This window comes from Aquarana catesbeiana, linkage group LG02 (genome assembly GCF_042186555.1).
Source record: "Aquarana catesbeiana isolate 2022-GZ linkage group LG02, ASM4218655v1, whole genome shotgun sequence".
Taxonomy (NCBI): Eukaryota; Metazoa; Chordata; class Amphibia; order Anura; family Ranidae; genus Aquarana; species Aquarana catesbeiana.
In genome coordinates, this window is record NC_133325.1 from 803,935,977 (window position 1) to 803,953,462 (window position 17,486).

Sequence of the window (17,486 nt, forward strand, 5' to 3'; positions counted from 1 at the left end):
GTCCAAGACATGCAGCCCACCGGCCCACCGGGCAAATGCCCGGTCTGCCCTATGGCCAGTCCGGGCCTGCATCACGCATGCTGGAGGGTGGAGTTTTTTTTATTATTAGCTGTGAACATTTCTCCCTTTATAAGTGCTCATTGGTGTTTTTAATAAGTTTTATTTGACTAGATTATGCTCGTTGTCCCCTTCTTCTACAATATAAATCTGATATTGATGAGGAGATGATTTTTCTTACCTTATAGTGGTCTGGTTGGTGGATTTCCAGCTTGGTCTATATGTGATTATGACCTTGCATCAGACCCCGTTTAATGTTTTTTTTTTTTTTTTGCTTGCACTGGATTGTTTTTTTTTCAGATTTAAAGGGGAAGTGTAACATGTTTGTGGTTAATGTCTCATTTATTAGCGTTCTATTAACTATCCCAGTATGTCATTTCCAGTAACCCCAGCAATGACCCTGAGAGAAGACACCGAGAATCATCTTCTGATCTGCCAGGCAGAGAGGTTTTACCCTCCAGATCTAAACATTTCCTGGAGAGTCCAGCCAGAGGGTAACCAAACCCTGGAGGACCTGATGGAGAACGAGGATGGAACCTTCACCAAGACATCCAGACTGACCATCACAGAGGAGATGCAAGGAGAGAGCGTCAGCTGTCACCTATATCATACCATGTTCAATACGACCCTCCACCGGCATGGTGAGTAGTGCTTGTGAACAGAGATGGGATGAGGGATTCAAGTGGAACCCCGGGAAAACACAGCACCCCCCTTCCACCCCAATAGGTGTACTGGTATTCAGCTTTAAATGGGCAAATTGAACATTAAAGCCCAACTCTAGCTAGCACTAGTTGGGAAAAAAGGTTATCTGTTTGAACCAACTCTAACTGTTGCTTTTACGGGACAGCCTGGCCTCCTACGAGGAGTGGAAAAAATATCAACCCTACTGGCAGGATCAACTAGCATTAAAAACTATGTTATAGGAGACTCCAGAGAAGGAAATACGCCATGTTAATGCTACTAGACATGTGCGTTCCTTTTATTACGAATCTAAATTCGGAATACATTTTCGTTATTCGGCGATTCAGATGTATCGGAATTTCTGGATCACAATAATACCGAATTTCAACTAATCCAAAATAAATTATAACGAATCAAATTATTTGAATTTGAAAATGTATTTAAATTTCAGAATGAATTTGAATTAGAATTTGAAATGGAAACATATTGCAATAACTACAGTAAGGTATACAAGTGAAATGGAATAATGATTCCTACTTAGGCTGTTTTAAAGAATAGAATAGAACAGAATAGAATAGCTAAGAAAAAGAATAGAAATAATAGAATTGAAAATAAAAGAATAGAATAGAAAAAATAGAATAGAAAATAAAAGAATAGAGAAGAAAAAAATTGAATAGAAAATAAAAGAATAGAGAAGAAAAAATATAATAGAAAAAAAAGGATAGCATAGAATAAAATAATGGAATAGAAAATAAAATAATATAATAGAAAAAATTGAATAGAAAATAAAAGAATAGAGAAGAAAAGATTGAATAGAAAATAAAAGACTAGAGAAGAAAAAACTGAATAGAAAATAAAAGATAGCATGGAATAAAATAATGGAATATATAATAAAATAATTGAATAGAAAATAATATAATGGAGTAAAATAGAATAGAAAAGAATAGGGTAGAATAGAAAAGAATAGAATAGAGAAAAATACAAAAGATTTGAATTTCGTAAGACAGCTATAGTCATTCTATTTTATTATATTCTATTCTTTCTATTCTATTCTAACCAATTCTATTCTTTTTTTTTATTCTATAATTTTTTTTTCTATTCTGTTCTTTTCGATTATAGTCCATTTTGTTTTGTTCTATTCCATTCTATTTTATTCTTTTCCATTACTTTATTTTCTTTTCTATTCTGGTTAATTCTAGTTTATGTTTTTTTCTATTCTATTATGTTCTTGTTTATTCTATTTTATTCTGTTTTGTTCTATTCTTTTCTACTTATTTTCTATTATGTTTTGTTCTATTCTGTTTTATTATATTCTTTTTTTATAAAGCAGCCTAAGTAGGAATCATCATCTTATTTCACTTTTATACCTTATTGTTTTTTATTGAAATATGTTTCCATTTTGAAAAAGAATTCACTTTCAAATTCAAAATGACATAGTTACATAGTTACATACATAGTAGGTGAGGTTGAAAAAAAACACAAGTCCATCAAGTCCAACCTATGTGTGTGATTATATGTCAGTATTACATTGTATATCCCTGTATGTTGCGGTCGTTCAGGTGCTTATCTAATAGTTTTTTGAAACCATTGATACCCCCTGCTGAGACCACCGCCTGTGGAAGGGAATTCCACATCCTTGCCGCTCTTACTGTAAAGAATCCTCTACGTAGTTTAAGAGTAAACCTTTTTTCTTCTAATTTTAATGAGTGGCCACGAGTCTTGTTAAACTCCCTTCCATGAAAACGTTTCTTCCCTATTGTAGGGTCACCAGTACAGTATTTGTAAATTGAAATCATATCCCCTCTCAAGCGTCTCTTTTCCAGAGAGAATAAGTTCAGTGCTCACAACCTTTCCTCATACCTAAGATCCTCCAAACCCTTTATTAGCTTTGTTGCCCTTCTTTGTACTCGCTCCATTTCCAGAACATCCTTCCTGAGGACTGGTGCCCAGAACTGGACAGCATACTCCAGGTGTGGCCGGACCAGAGTCTTGTAGAGCGGGAGAATTATCGTTTTATCTCTGGAGTTGATCCCCCTTTTAATGCCAATATTCTGTTTGCTTTGTTAGCAGCAGCTTGGCATTGCTGAGCCTATAAATTCATTTTTAAATTAATTTTGTATCAATTTGAAAATAGGGAATATAAAAAACAAATCTGAATATACAAAACAAATTCCCAAAATAAACGATTCTAACATAACGATTGATGAAACAAAATAATTACCTTAACAAAGGAATATAAAATGAAACACATTTTATCTTCATGCATGTCTCTAATGTTACTGACTGACAACAACAAAAAAATATTTCAGATTTTGCCCACAGATAAAACATTAACAGGACAATTAGAATAAGAGAGATCTATGAAGACAAGCAAGAGGGGCATTCTCTGCTCTGCTCCTGCATGCAGTGTTTGGAAATGTTGGGGTATTCTGGCCTAAGTCTGATATTATTATTATTATTGTACAGGATTTATATAGCGCCAACAGTTTGCACAGCGCTTTAGAATATGTGTTGGGTGACCAAGTATGGGTACAGATCTTCAGTAGGCCGAGTGGCAATTTTAGTCCAATCAATCTCTTGGATTTTTGGTGTTTTCTGCAGTTACTAACATTGCTATATTGGAAGCCATTTGGGGTAAAACATGTTTTCCCTCTCTCCCCTGATTGGCTGACTGATTATGATTGACAGCCGCGGGAGCCAATGGCGCCGCTGCTGTGTCTCAGCCAATCAGGAGGAGTGTCTGGGACAGCAAAGTAGACATGTGCACTGCCGAAAAATGTGTTCATTTTCGTTTCATTTGTTTTTTTGTTTTGTTTTGTTTTTTTGTTTTTCGGGTCATTCCGATCACAATTCGTAAATTCGAAAATTTCGAAAAGCCGAAAATAAGAAAAGATCCGAAAATTCAAAAGATTAACTAACTAACTAATAATAACTAACTATTAAATTATAGGTATTGGAGTTTCCTTCCAAATTTAGCTTTTAGTGAACGTAAGGAATACGAATTTATCCAAAGTTACATAGTTACATAGTTACATAGTAGGTGAGGTTGAAAAAAGACACAACCCATCAAGTCCACCGCCTGTGGAAGGGAATTCCACATCCTTGACACTCTTACAGTAAAGAACCCTCTACATAGTTTAAGGTTAAACCTCTTTTACGAATTATCCAAAATAACGAATGCTGAATCTGAATGAATGGAACGTAACAAATTAATAATTAATAATAAAAATAAAATGTTTTTATTATTGTTATTTATTATTTTTAATTTGTTACCTTCCATTTGTTTAGATACAGCATTCGTTATTTCGGATCATTCGTAACTTCGGATAAATTTGTATTTGTTACGTTCACTAACAGCCAAATATGAAAGGAAATTCCAATATCTATAATTTAATAGCTAGTAATTGTTAAGTTATTATAAGTTAGTTATTATTTAAGATTTTCAAATTTTCGGGTTTTAAGATTTTCAAATTTCTGAATTTACGAATTTTCGAATTTACAAATTTACCTATAATTTAATAGTTAGTTATTATTAGTTAGTTAGTTAATCTTTCAAATTTTCAGATCTTTTCTTATGTTCGGATTTTCGAAATTTTCGAATTTACGAATATTCGGAAAAATTTGTTAAATGGGTTTTCATTAATTCGGATATTTCCAAATTACCGAATTTGTCGAAATTCGTTAAAAAACTAATTCGGAACTAAACGAATTGCACATGTCTACAGTTAAGACACTCGTGGACATCGCTGCAGAGAGATGGGGCTCAGGTTAGTAATTAGAGAGGCTGGGGGGGCTGCTACATATAGAAGGTTTTTTTATCTTAATGCATAGAATGCACCTTCTGCCTTTACAACCACCTTAATTTTAGTGCTTTTGTTGACTTTTCTTCTAACTGATATTCTCCTGCCAGTTTCACTCACAGATCCTCGAATTCGCCTGTATCAGCAGTTGCTCCCTTGTCGGGTCCTTCTGGTGTTTATATTAATATCAGGTCTAGCATCCATCATGGTGTATGACCGCCTCCAGAGAAGGGTAAGTCTCTCTCTCTATAGGGGGATTTTTCTAAGACCATGCAGAAGCGAGTCAGGCAGAAGGAATAATTGAAAATAGAAGGAAGGAGGAACCCAAGGTCGGACTTTGGAGGAAAATTGGACCTCATTGATTGAATAAAATTCAAATTTTATTGATAAGCATAGAACTATAGAAAACAGCATGTAGAAACATACCAGTAAAAACGTGTATACACATATACAAAATATGGCCAACAAAGGCCTAATATTTCAGATAGGTTACATGATATCAAGTAAGTGAGCCCCTGTGCACCAACACGTTTCGCTGATTCACTTATTCAGGACACACGAAAGGGGAAATGGAAGAAAAACAGGCCTCACTTGCCTGGGTCAAAATATGCATGCGTAGGAGTCTCCCTGGGCGGGCGCTGGAGTACAGGGAGGAGCCACACAATGTCCATCCCATGGTAATATATCAGAGTGGAGAGCATTAAGATTGCCAGAGACTGTCCCTAAGGGCATCCCTTGGTTTAAAAAAAAAACCCTATATAAACCCTTGTCAGACAAGCTCCCTTGGTCACCTATGTCACCTATGTAAATTGGCTTTGCACCTTTGGTGATACAGCCCTCCTCTGCTGCCCCCTTATGACTCCTACGCATGCACATTTTGACCCAGGCAAGTGAGGCCTGTTTTTCTTCCATTTCCCCTTTCGTTTGTCCTGAAGAAGTGGATCAGCGAAACACGTTGACGACAGGGGCTCACTCACTTGATATCATGTAACCTATCTGAAATATTAGGCCTTTGTTGGCCTTATTTTGTATATATGTGTATACACGTCTTTAATGGCATGTTTCTATGTGCTATATTTTATATTTCTAGTTTTATAAATAACATTTTTATTTTTATTCAATCAGTGTGGTCCGATTTGCCTCTTACGTCTGGCCCTTGGGTTCCTCCTTCCTTCTATTTTCAATGACTATTTACAAATGTGGCAATAGGCAGAAGGAATAATATTCTTTTTTTTCTCACTCACTCTTCCAGGCTTCCAAAAGCTAGTCATAGGACCACAAATATCTGTGGAGGTATCAGTGGCCCTCACCAGTTCATGTACAGGGTTTTTCTTAGTGTGAATGACTACATTAACTAACTGTAGAAGGATCTCTGCGCTGTCCAGACTCAGCACCAAGGGAATAATATTGAACTTCTTGAGAAGAAAGGCAACGCTCCTTCTCCACCAAAAAGTCATCCAGGTTACACATCTGATGTAGCAAAGTTCTTTCCTTTAGTAATAACAGCCGCATCACCAACAGCTCAGTCCCAGCCGGGTCCACATCAAGAAGGACATTCTACAGCCCTTCTCCAGGACTTCCTCAAAACAATCTTCAGTTTCACTTCTGGCACCTGGGACTCTTATAATGGCCTCTGAGACTCATCCTCGGTGTGCTCCTCCATAAGTTTGAAACCAAAAGCTGAACAACCTAGTCTTGGCATCCCCAAGCCCTTAACCGGGACATCTGCAAACCGATTCTCAGTTTCCGTTACAGCGCCTGGGACTTACATGATTACCTCTGGGACTCCACAACCATATCCTCCATGAGCTCCCATTAAAGATGGAGCTGGGGTGCACCATCCATGTTCTCCTTCATAATGTCAAGTTTGAAACCAAAAGCTGAGCAACCTAGTCTTGGCGTCCTCCAGCCCTTAACCGGGACATCTGCAAACAAATTCTCGCTATCACTTACAGCGCCTGGGACTTACCTCTGGGACTCCACAATCATATCCTCCATGAGCTCCCATTAGAGATGGAGCTGGGGTGCACCATCCATGTGCTCCTCCATATTGTCAAGTTTGAAACGAAAAGTTGATCAACACAGTCTTGGTGTCCTCCAGCCCTCATCTGGGAACAGGGCCTTGGAGCACTTTTTCCTACCTCTTTCTTTCGCAGTCTGAGCTCAGCTGTACAGTAGACTGCAAGAGGCTAATTTAAGACACATTCATGTACTTTTACTGTCTGTATTAAAAGTAAAATATATTTAATAATTCATTATTGATTACAGAGTTGCTGTATTTTCTGTCTTTTTTATGTTTCTGGTGTTAAGCTTTAAGGAATTTCCTCCCTCCTATACAGTACATTTACTGCAGGCAGTTGGCAGCTCCAGGCTAAGCCCATGCACACTGGCACCCCTCTGGGACGCTCAGTCCCATGACTGCTGTGTCCGGTGAACACAGCAGATCATGGTGCTCGGTACCCAGCCGGGGTATCATGTGATCAGTATGACCAATCATAGCAATCACATGTAGCTTACTATTGTGATGCTGTGATTGGCCCACAGCTATCACAAAGTTCCTGAGTCGATCACAACACCCTGTACCATGTGATTAGCTGTAACCAATCACAGCATCACAATAGTAAGCAAGCTGCCATGAATGAAAGCCATTCATAAAAGTTAAAACTGCTGCAGTGATCGTCACTGTTATAAGCAATAAAAAACAAAAATCCCCTGATCACCCCTCAGATTTTTTCCCTTTTTTAACATTTTTCTTTTTTTTTTTTTTTTTTTTACATACTCTCATTAGAGTAGTTCAGTGTCACCATGAAAAACAAAAACAAAAAAAAACAAAAAAACGGGTACATCGTTGGATGAGAAGTGGTTGTTGTTGTTGTTTGTTTTTTTCCCCTCAAGAATAACATTCGATCTGCAGAGAATATTGCCCGAGAACATTTCATTTTGCCCCATTAGCATAGAATGAGCTTACATGCAATGTTGATGGAAGAACAGCTATGAAAATTCTTTATAAATTCTTTATTAGTACCTGAGTGATGCATCAAGTCTGCCCCCTTTTTAATGCTGGTGGTACTGTAAATAAATAAATAAAACCAGCCATACACTCAGCATTCGAAAGGTAAACTCATACCACAGAAATGTATGACTTCTTAGGAATGGTTTTATGAACAGACAGTACATTGTAACAAAATATACATACAAATCTATGACATATTATACAGTGTGGCGTTTTCCAGTGTTTTAGTACATTGTAACAGCAAACAGATCTACTTGTGCAAGCTTTATTAGGACCCGCCCATTTTGAATCCAATTTCATTAATATCCTTAATGGTTTTCCCCATTGCCAGTATGTGTCAGGACTCATTTTACCTACATAGGACCTGTACCGATACATAGTTACATAGTTAGTCAGGTAAAAAAAAAAACAAGACCATCTAGTTCAACCAAAAATTAAAAAAATACAATCCCATATACACAATCCTTCACCCACAGTTGATCCAGAGGAAGGCAAAAAAATCCCCCCAAAAAAACAGCGAAGTGTGATCCAATTTTCTACAGCAGGGGAACAAATTCCTGATCCCCCGAGAGGCAATCGGATTTTCCCTGGATCGACTTTACCTATAAATGTTACTACGCAGTTATATTATGTACATTAAGGAAATAATCCAGGCCTTTTTTTAAAGCAATCTACTGAGCTTGCCAGAAGGGAGGGAGTCTATTCCACAGTTTGACAGCTCTTAACTGTGAAGAGACCTTTCCGTATTTGGAGATTAAATCTTTTTTTCCTCTAGACGTAGAGAGTGTCCCCTTGTCCTCTGTGATGACCTTAAAGTGAATAACTCAACACCAAGTTCACTATATGGACCCCTTATGTATTTATACATGGAGATCATACCCCCCCTTATGTATTTATACATGGAGATCATATCCCCCCTTATGTATTTATACATGGAGATCATATCCCCCCTTATGTATTTATACATGGAGATCATATCCCCCCTTATGTATTTATACACAGTGATCATATACCCCTTATGTATTTATACATGGAGATCATATCCCCCCCATATATATTTATACATGGAGATCATATCCCCCTTATGTATTTATACATGGTGATCATATCCCCCCTTATGTATTTATACATGGTGATCATATCCCCCCTTATGTATTTATACATGGAGTTCATATCCCCCCTTATGTATTTATACATGGTGATCATATCCCCCTTATGTATTTATACATGGAGCAGAGGGAAGCTGGATAGGAGGGGCAGCGAGGCGACAGCATATAGAGGAACTGATCTCTTCCTCCTACAGCCACTGAATGCCTTTGGGAGGGAAAGGAGGAGAAGCGGGCACTCAGTGGCTGCAGGAGGAGGGGATCAGTTCCTCTTGGAGACATGAAAGAAATGCTCAAATCACTAAGAGGGGCAATTCAGAATGACATGAAAGCATTTATGCAAAAATCCAAAATGGAAATGGATGATTTGGGTGAAAGATTAGACTACATTGAAAATAAAATGACCGATTTCACTGAAGCTCATAACAAACTAGTTGATGATCATTTTATACTCGAAGAGGAAGTCAAACAACTAAAACTCAAAGTCGCAGACCTCGAGGACAGATCTAGATGGAATGACATCAAATTTTGCGGCATCCCTGAAAATGTCGAAAATAATGACCTGAAAAACTTTCTGCAAATAATGATCATAGATCTCATCCCCGCGCTACAAAACCAAGAATTAGTGATTGATAGAGCCCATAGGTTGCCGAAACCACCGCACATACTGGAAAAATTATCAAGAGATGTGATCGCCAAGATCAATTTTTTCCAAATGAAAGATATGTTGATGCAATACGCAAGACATCACACACAACTCCCAGATCCCTATGCAGGGATAGTCTTGTACTCCGACCTTTCCCAGGCAACCATCCTAGCGCGGAAAAATCCAAACTCAATCACTAAAATATTGCGCAATCATAAAATAATCTACAGATGGGGATTCCTGACAAAATTGATTAGAGAAAGAAATAACATGTCTCACTCAATCTATACGATTGAAGAAGGCCTCAAAACGCTGAAATCGTGTGAACTACTCCCCATTGAAGAAAACCTTTCTGCCAATAAAAACCCCAAGGAAAAAATTACATCTTAATGGAATGTTAGTCATGGATGATTTGTCCGTCTGCTAACCCCCAATGGAGACCATACCATCCCTGTCCCTCCAAAAATGCCAATGCCTAACCACCTTAGGCTTTTTGTTACACAGGGAGACCTCAATCTCTCATCCTCTAACTTCTGGCTAAACAAGCCCCCACAATGAAAGTGCAAGTTGTATTGCACACAAGAGTTGCTTGGCAACTCAATTGTTCTTATGTTTCCCTTTGTTCTAGAATAGGGATGAGCCGAACACCCCCCAGTTCTGTTCGCATCAGAACATTCGAACGGACCGAAAGTTTGCGCGAACTTTCGAACCGCGATAAAGTCTTTGGGACTCGAACGTGAGAAATCAAAAGTGCAAATTTTAAAGGCTAATATGCAAGTTATTGTCCTTAATAGGGTTTGTGGACCCGGGTCCTGCCCCAGGGGACATGTATCAATGCAAACAAAAGTTTTAAAAACTGCCGTTTTTTCGGGAGCAGTAATTTTAATGATGCTTAAAGTGAAGAAATAAAAGTGAAATATTCCTTTAAATATCATGCCTGGGGGGTGTCTATAGTATGCCTGTAAAGTGGCGCGTGTTTCCCATGTTTAGAACAGTCCCTGCTCAAAATGACATTTCTAAAAGTAAAAAAGTCATTTAAAACTGCTTGCGGCTTTAATGTCATGTCTGGTCTCGGCAATATGGATGAAAATCATTGAGAACCCCCCCCCAGCCCATTACCAGCCCCTTTGGGTCTTGTATGGATATTAAGGGGAACCCAAAAAAGGAAAGGCGTGGGGCCCCCAGGCCCTATATACTCTGAACAGCAGTATACAGGCGGTGCAAACAAGACAGGGGCTGTAGATTTGTTCTTAAGTAGAATCTGTTTGTAATTTTGAACTGGTACATTTTTTACGTGTTTAGCTCCAGCCAAAAAAAATCTATTTTTAAGCTTTTTGGAAAACATAGGGAAAGGTTATCACCCCTGTAACATTTGTTTTGCCGTCTGTGCACCTGTTCAGAATATTTCACCTCACTTTCTGTCCGAATGACAATTGGATTTTGAAAATTTGGGGGTTTTAGTGAAACAAGGAACTCTTACAGGAGATAATTTCCCTTCCTAAAGGTAGATTTCCGCTCACTTCCTGTTGTCTTCTTCCGTTTGCAAGTAGGGGTCATTTGTAAGTTGGATGTTTGAAAGTAGGGTCCTGCCCTATATACTCTGCAGAAATTTGAGCCTTAGGTGTTGGTGTTGCCACAACACTGTAAGCCCTCACAGTTACTCTTGTTGAGCGCAGGAACAGGCCCTTCTGTGAAATATTAGATCACGAATAGTAATTACATGCCCCTGTTGAACAGGGTCAGAAAAATTGGGCCTTTGGTGGTGGACAGTGTGGTGGTGTTGCCACAAAACTGTAAGGCCTCACAGTTACTCTTGGTGGGCGCAGGAACGGGCACTGGTGTGAAATATTAGATCCAGAATTGTAATTACATGCCCCTGTTAAACAGGGGCTGAAAAATTGGGCCTAAGGCAGATACTCTAGTTCAGGGGTCTCAAACTGGCTTTGCAATGCATCATGGGACTTGTAGTTTCGCAACAGCTGGAGGGCCACCAGTTTGAGACCCGTGCTCTAGTTGGAGCACAGAAATGAGCCCTGCTGCAAAGTATTGCATCAAAAATTGTAATTACACGCTCCTGTTAAACAGGGGCTGAAAAATTGGGCCTTAGCTACTGGTAGCGGTGCCCAGAACCAAAAATGTTCTTACAAGCTATCAGTATGAACATTGAGGAGGAAGAGGATAGTCATTCAGCATAACAGGATAGTCACTCAGCATCAGCATAGGTCTTGAAGGGATCTCACATTAAAAAAAAAATTATTTGGTTATATCAGCATCAGGTGCTTGGTAGCTGGTGATCCAAGACTGATTAATTTTTATGAAGGTCGGCCGATCGACCGATTCGGTGGACTGGCGCACCCTGTGATCGGTTACAAAGCTTTCAGCAGCACTGAATGTGCGTTCCAAAAGAACGCTGGATTCAGGAAAGGCCAGTAGCTCAATTGCATACTGTGCAAGCTCTGGCCAGTGATCCATCCTCAAGACCCAGAAACCCAGAGGAATTTCAGTGGGAAAGGTGTCCAAGTCTGATCTTGCTCCTAGGTATTCCTGCACCATGTGAATCAGATGCTGGTAATGGTTGCTGGAACCTATCTACCTTGGGGCTACGGACTAAAAAAATTTCTGAACGCATCAGTCAGACGGCCACCTTATCCACCCCTCCTTCTGTGACTGACCGAAGCCTTAGCAACACGTTGTCCAGGAGGACCAGGAAATTGTAACCTCCCAGGCTCTGGAAACGCGTTGCAAAAACCTTTCTGCAAGGCCTCCCGAAGATGTTTCATCTTCTGCTGCCTCTGCGACGGCAAGATAAGGTCCGCAACCTTACCCTTGTAACGTGGATCAAGGAGGGTTGCCAGCCAGTAATGATCCCTCTCCTTGATATCATGAATAGGAGGATCCTTCCGTAGGCTTTGCAGGATCAGGGTAGGCCATGCAGCATAGTTTTGCTGAGGCATTCGGTCCGCAGTCCTCTGGGTCACTAAGGACGACATGATCCAGCCACCTCCTCCCAGCCATGTACAAGTCCATGGGTTTCTTCGGACTGTAAATGATCCCTTGAAGACTGCTGCTGATGCTGAGTGCTAGTGGCTCCATCTCCATGCTGACACAATCCTCCTCCTCATCCTCTTTCTGTGTGATCGGCGGGCACACAGGAACACTGTCTGGATAAATGGGGCCTTGAGAGGTAAGGAAGTCCTCCTCTTCCTGCCTCTGTTCTGCCTCAAGTGCCCTGTCCATTATTCCACGCAGCGTGTGCTCCAGCAGGTGGACAAGAGGGACAGTGTCACTGATGCATGCACTGTCACTGCTCACCATCCTCATGGCCTCCTCAAATAGTGACAGGACAGTGCATGCATCCCTGATCATGGCCCACTGGCATGGGGAAAAAAAATAAGCTCCCCTGACCCTGTCCTGGTGCCATAGTCGCACAGGTACTCATTGATGGCCCTCTGCTGCATGTGCAGCCACTGCAGCATGGCCAACGTTGAGTTCCACCTGGTGGGCATGTCACAAATTAGGTAGTTCTTGTGCAGATTAAATTCCTTTTGGAGGTCAGCCAGCCGAGCACTGGCATTATATGACTGGCGGAAATGCACACAGACTTTCCTGGCCTGCCTCAGGAATCCTGTAAGCCCGGGTACCTGCCCAAGAACCGCTGCACCACCAAGTTAAGGACATGAGCCAAACCGGGCACATGGGTCAGTTGCCCCTGCCAGAGGGTGGAGAGGAGGTTGGTGCCATTGTCACAAACCACCATTCCTGACTTAAGCTGGCATGGCGTCAACCACCTCTGAGCCTGCCCCTGTAGAGCTGACAGAATCTCTGCCCCAGTGTGGCTCCTGTCTCCCAAGCACACCAGCTCAAGCACCGCATGGCATCTTTTTGCCTGCGTGCTTGCATAGCTCCTTAAATGCCTACGGAGCACCAATGGTTCTGAGGACAAATCAGCACAGGAAGAGGCCATGGAGGAAGAAGAAGAAGTGGGGGTGGAGGAGAGAGGTGTGGCAGAATCACCACTAGTAGAATTTTGGAGGCGTGGTGGCAGAACAACCTCCAACACTACTGCACCCTGTCCTGCATCCTTCCCAGCTGCCAGCAGAGTCACCCAGTGTGTGGTGAAAGATAGGTAACGTCCCTGTCCATGCCTGCTGGACCATGAGTCAGCGGTAATATGCACCTTACCGCTGACTTCCCTGTCCAGCGAGGCATGGACATTGCCGGTAGAGAGCCGGAATCACCTTCCGTGAAAAAAAGTGGTGTTTGGGAACCTGCCACTGACGTACCGCACATTCCACAAACTCACGGAAGGGGGCAGAGTCTACTAACTGAAAAGGCAGCAGTTATAGTGCTAGCAATTTATCCAAGCTAGCATTCAACCACTGGGCATGTGGATGGCTGGGAGCGAACTTCTTTTGCTGGTGTAGCAAATGGGGTAGGGAAATCTGCCTGCTAGAATTGAACGTTGGTGTACCGATAACAGATTGCCCACAAGTACTTGGCAGTGGCACACCTAATTCTACACCTTCATTTCTCTCAGTGCAGGTTTCTGAGAGGACTGAAGGTATAGTGGGGATGGAGATCCCAGCTGATGAGGAGGAACAAGGAGAGGTACGCCTTGTTCTTTGGTGTGGGTCTTTTAGGTGGTGTTGCCAACGGGTTGCATGGGAGCTCGACATATGTCTGATTAAGCATGTAGTGCCCAAGCGCTTACTGTCTAGTCCACGCTTGATACGCTTCAGACATATGTTGCAAATAGCAACAGTGCAATCTGCTGCACACGTCTCAAAAAAGGCCCACACCGAAGAACTTTTGGAATAATGCGCTGAGTCACCAGTGCCCTGCACTTGCGGAGCTCTGCGGTGTAATGCATTCGGTTGGCTGCCCTTAAGCTGGCCCCTGGAGGGCATCCTGCCTCATTGGAGATGTGCCTCCTCCTCCTCTCTCCTATCAGGCACCCACGTAGAGTCAGTGAGCTCATCATCCCCTCACTCATTGTCACTGGAGCAAACCTGGCAGTATGCTGCAGCTGGGGGAACATGACTGCCAGTTTGTTGTGCTTCTTTGGCAACCCCTCTCTCTGGGCTCACGTTACTGCCTTCCTTAAGCTGGGTACCATCATCGGAGCCTTCAAAATGCTGTGCATCCTCCTGCAGCATGTACCCGACATTGTGGTCGAACAGTTCGGGGGACTCCTCCGGTGGGGCTAGGGAAGGAGTAACTGATGATAACCTCGAGTCCAAGGAATAGGCCGCTTTGGCACCTGCATTGGCAGCCAAGGTAGCCTGGGTGACAGAGGATGAGGAAGATGAGGACGGCTTGGTCATCCACTCTACCAACTCTTCGGCATGTTGTGGCTCAACACGGACAGCTGCCGAGAAAATGGACAAGCGTGCCCCACGGCCACGTGCTGATGAGGATGCACTGTGTCCATGACCAGCACTGTTGCTTCTAGACACAGAGCCTGCTTGCCCTCTTTTATTGGCCTGTGACTGTCTGCCTCTCCTTGTTGGCCTTCCAGACATACTGTCTTTGATGCATTGGAATAGGTACACAAGGAATGACCTGTGGTGAGATGTAGCTGCATAAAGCTGGGATGTATATATATACTGATTATACTGCAGCTAGCTGAATCGCCTGCCTGTAGTATTATTAGGAAGAAAACAACAGTAATGGTGTGCAGTTAGCTTTAGCTGCACACTGTGCCCAGTATACAGTACACTAATATACTGCAGCTAGCTGAATCAACTGCCTGCCTGTGGTATTATTAGGAAGAGAACACCAGCAATTGTCTGCAGTTAGCTTTAGTTGCACACTGTGCACAGGATACAGTACACTAACTAAAAATACTGCAGCTGCCTGCCTGAGGTATTATTAGGAAGAGAACACCAGCAATTGTCTGCAGTTAACTTTAGTTGCATACTGTGCACAGGATACAGTACACTGACTGAAAATACTGCAGCTGCCTGCCTGTGGTATTATTAGAAAGAGAACACCAGCAAATGTCTGCAGTTAGTTTTAGTTGCACACTGTGCACAGGATACAGTACAGTAACTGAAAATACTGCAGCTGCCTGCCTGTAAGAGTATATTAGGAAGGGAATAACAGGAACGGATCTAGCTAAACTTAATACAGTGTGTATACATATATATATATATATATATATATATATATATATATATATGCACAACACCTGGGATGCATATATATATATACACAATACACTGACTGCAGCTAACTGACTCGCCTGCCTGCTCTACCTAACTTAAATGAAATGACACTGTCTCTCTCTCTATCTCTCAGCACGCCGGAACACACTACACAAGGCTGACTTCCAGGTGGCCTTATATAGTGTGGGGCGTGTACTAAATCCCCTGAGGCATAATTGGCCAAAGCCATCCTGCCTTTAGCCAATTATGGCTCTCTGTCCTTACCGCGCTGTGATTGGCCAAAGCATGCGGGTCATAGTGCATGCTTGGCCAATCATTAGCCAGCAATGCACTGTGATGCCGCAGTGAATTATGGGCCGTGACGCGCCACTCGAATTTGGTGCAAACGGCCCATAATGTTCGTAATTCGACGAACGGCCGAGTCTCATTTACTTACTATCCTCCTCCTCAAGACTTCTCGAACAATCTCTCCTTTGTTTGGAAGTTAAGAATCCACTGGAACTCGCAATTACTTTATGGTTCTATTATCTTTATATCTTAAGCTGTTCAAATATGAGAAATATATCCAACATGGCTAATCTAAACCTTCTATCACTGAATGTGAAAGGTCTCAAAAGCCCCTTTAAGAGAAAAGCCCTATGGAATGAGGTCTTAAAATTTGGCAGCGATATCCTGTGCATTCAAGAATCACATTTTGCAAGAGATAACCCTCCTCATTTCGCCCACCCTAAATTTCCTCATATATTCTCATCTCACTATTGCAAGAAGAAAAAAGGAGTCCTGACGATCAAAGACTCAATTTCTTTTCAACTTCTGGATTGCAAAATTGATTGTCAGGGAAGATATGTCATCCTGGTTGCAAATATTGAAAACTCAATATTGACGATCACCAACATTTATGCACCAAACAAGAACCCTCAATTCCTCCAAAAAGTACTCAAAATAACAAAAAAAATACAGAAAGGTAATGTTATTCTATGTGGGGACTTTAATGCCATAATGGATCTGCTTCTGGACACCACTAAAGGAATTCAATTCAAGAGGAAAATACTGAAGGACACCTCCATGACCCATGGAGGTGCCTCCACTCAACAGAAAAGGACTTCACCTTTTATTCTAATGTTCATAAGTCCTATTCTAGGATTGATTTCTTAATTACTGACAGAGCTCTCCTACAAAAAATCACAGATGCCTGTATATATAAAATATAACAGGGTCTGGCCATTCCCCAATTTCAATGGTCATTAACCTAGGGCAACAAAATTCCAACCATTTTCTATGGAGAAACAATACCTATATCTTGTCTCAAAAGGAGACTCTGACAGTGATGAAAGAAAGATTGGAAGAATTCTTTAAAATAAATGATAATGATGCAGTCTCTATCTCTAGTGTATGGTGTGCCCATAGAATACATCAGAGGATTACTGATCCAAATGGCCTCTAGGGAAAAGAAAAGAAGATCACAGGTAGTATGCAATCTACTAACCAAAATTTCGAAACTTGAGAAAGAACATAAAGCCTCCCCTAAACACCTTCCTCTTCTCCAACAACTCAACGATACCAGAAACGAACTTCGAGCGATACTGATTTCTAACCGCGAAAAATTTAAACTAAATCACTGCTCACAAGGGAACAAAGTGGGTAAACATCTCTCTTCTCAATTACGTAACAGACAGAAAAAACTGAAAATTCAAAAAAGCATTCACCATAAATCAGGAAAAGTCTTATACAACCCACAAAATATAGCAGACACATTTGCAGAATACTATAAAGGTTTATACAATCTAAAAGATGACCAAAACATTCCCCAACCTCAACCATTAGATCTAAACCAATTTCTAAATAAGATTACAGTCCCTACTATAGAATCCAATAACCTGGAAAAATTAAATGAACCAATAACTGTAGATGACATTAAGAAAGTCATTCAAGTGTTGCCATTAAATAAAGCTCCTGGAACAGACGGTTTGTCCAGCGAATACTTTAAGGCGTCTGAAACAATGCTATCTCCTTATC

The 17,486-nt window shown here is 41.2% G+C and overlaps 1 protein-coding gene across 1 annotated transcript in view; it reads left to right on the top strand.

The window, feature by feature from the left end:
- LOC141130154 (uncharacterized) overlaps positions 1-6,733 on the top strand; it is a 29,816-nt gene extending 23,083 nt beyond the window's left edge. Inside the window, exons 3-5 of the mRNA XM_073618104.1 lie at positions 441-698; positions 4,649-4,770; positions 5,791-6,733. Of these exons, the coding sequence (XP_073474205.1) occupies positions 441-698; positions 4,649-4,770; positions 5,791-5,805 (395 nt within the window). The 3' untranslated portion in view covers positions 5,806-6,733. The remainder of the gene's footprint in view (positions 1-440; positions 699-4,648; positions 4,771-5,790) is intronic.
- The last annotated feature ends 10,753 nt before the right edge of the window (positions 6,734-17,486 follow it).